Source organism: Octopus bimaculoides, chromosome 17 (genome assembly GCF_001194135.2).
Source record: "Octopus bimaculoides isolate UCB-OBI-ISO-001 chromosome 17, ASM119413v2, whole genome shotgun sequence".
NCBI classification, from domain to species: domain Eukaryota; kingdom Metazoa; phylum Mollusca; class Cephalopoda; order Octopoda; family Octopodidae; genus Octopus; species Octopus bimaculoides.
Window position 1 is genome coordinate 2,259,312 of NC_068997.1, and position 1,327 is coordinate 2,260,638.

The 1,327-nt window shown below is 39.9% G+C and overlaps 1 protein-coding gene across 1 annotated transcript in view; it reads right to left on the bottom strand.

Moving 5' to 3' along the window:
• LOC106882585 (unconventional myosin-Ia) overlaps positions 1-1,327 on the bottom strand; it is a 354,036-nt gene that overhangs the window by 42,545 nt on the left and 310,164 nt on the right. Inside the window, exon 10 of the mRNA XM_052974157.1 lies at positions 476-560. Coding sequence (XP_052830117.1) covers positions 476-560 — 85 coding nt within the window. The remainder of the gene's footprint in view (positions 1-475; positions 561-1,327) is intronic.

The window sequence follows — 1,327 nt, forward strand, 5'->3', positions numbered from 1 at the left end:
ATCTATCATCATCGTTTAACGCCCACTTTCCATGCTAGCATGGGTTGGACGATTTGACTGAGGACTGGTGGACTAGGAGGCGACACCAGGCTCCAGTCTGATTTGGCAGAGTTTCTACAGCTGGATGCCCTTCCTAACGCCAACCACTCTGAGAGTGTAGTGGGTGCCTTTACATGCCACTGGCATGAGGGCCAGTCACACAGTACTGGCAACGGCCACGCTCAAAATGGTGCATTTTATACGTGTCACCTGCATGGGAGCCAGTCCAGCGGCACTGGCAACGGCCTTGCTCAAATGATTTTATATATATATATATATGTATGCATGCATGTATGTGTGTGTGTGTGTGTGTGTGTGTATGTATGCATGTATGTATGTATGTATGTATGTATGTATAGAAATGTATATACACTGATGGATGGTTGGATGGATGAACAGACAGACAGATAGAAGGCCAAAAAGAGAATAGACTTACTTAAAAAACTAGTATCATCAGCACTAAGCAATTGATAGAAAATATGAAAGTTTCTTTCTCCTTGACTTTGGGCTGCCACTCGTGACTAGAATGATTGAAGAGAGAGAAAGCAGATTATATTGCGTGCATGTGCAGAAGCACACAAACTGATTAGGCTTGCATAGAGAATTTTAACCTGACTTTGTTGGAGGACGTTTCTGGGATGTCAGTTGATGGTGTCTGTACGGATTTGGCATGTGATAACTAGATTGGTATCATATAGATAGGTGTGGTGTATGGTTGGAAATAAATGATAGTAGATGTTTGATATGGAAATGTGTAGTAGACAAAAGCCACAGCTTGGGGTAGATTAAGAGATGATAGTGTGGGTTAGAAAGAGCACCATCAGTATAAATTGCAATGGTGTGATCTGAGATAATGATGTGATCATGAAATAAAAGACAGGAGCCCATAGGTAGACACTTCAGCTGAGAGGTCAGGCACAATTGAAAGCTCTGATGATGTCAACTACAACAACAGAGTTTACACAACATTTGTCCCAGAAGGAACTACAGTGCCATTGACACTTTCAGAACTTTCAGAGTCTCTTAGACTTGTGAGAAACATGAAAGAAATGATCTTGAGAACATCGCCCAGGCCTCAATGTTTACAACAGAATGGAGTCTGCTAAAGCAGATATCCCCAAACAGCAAGCCATGGACCAGTTTCAAGATGTGGGTCATTGTTTTGTTTTTTTTGTACTGGGCCACAAAAACAAATTTCTTTTTAATTATTTCTATTTTATTAATTATCATAGTCTTCATGGGGTTTTTGCCTTATATATATATAAATATATATATATATATATATATA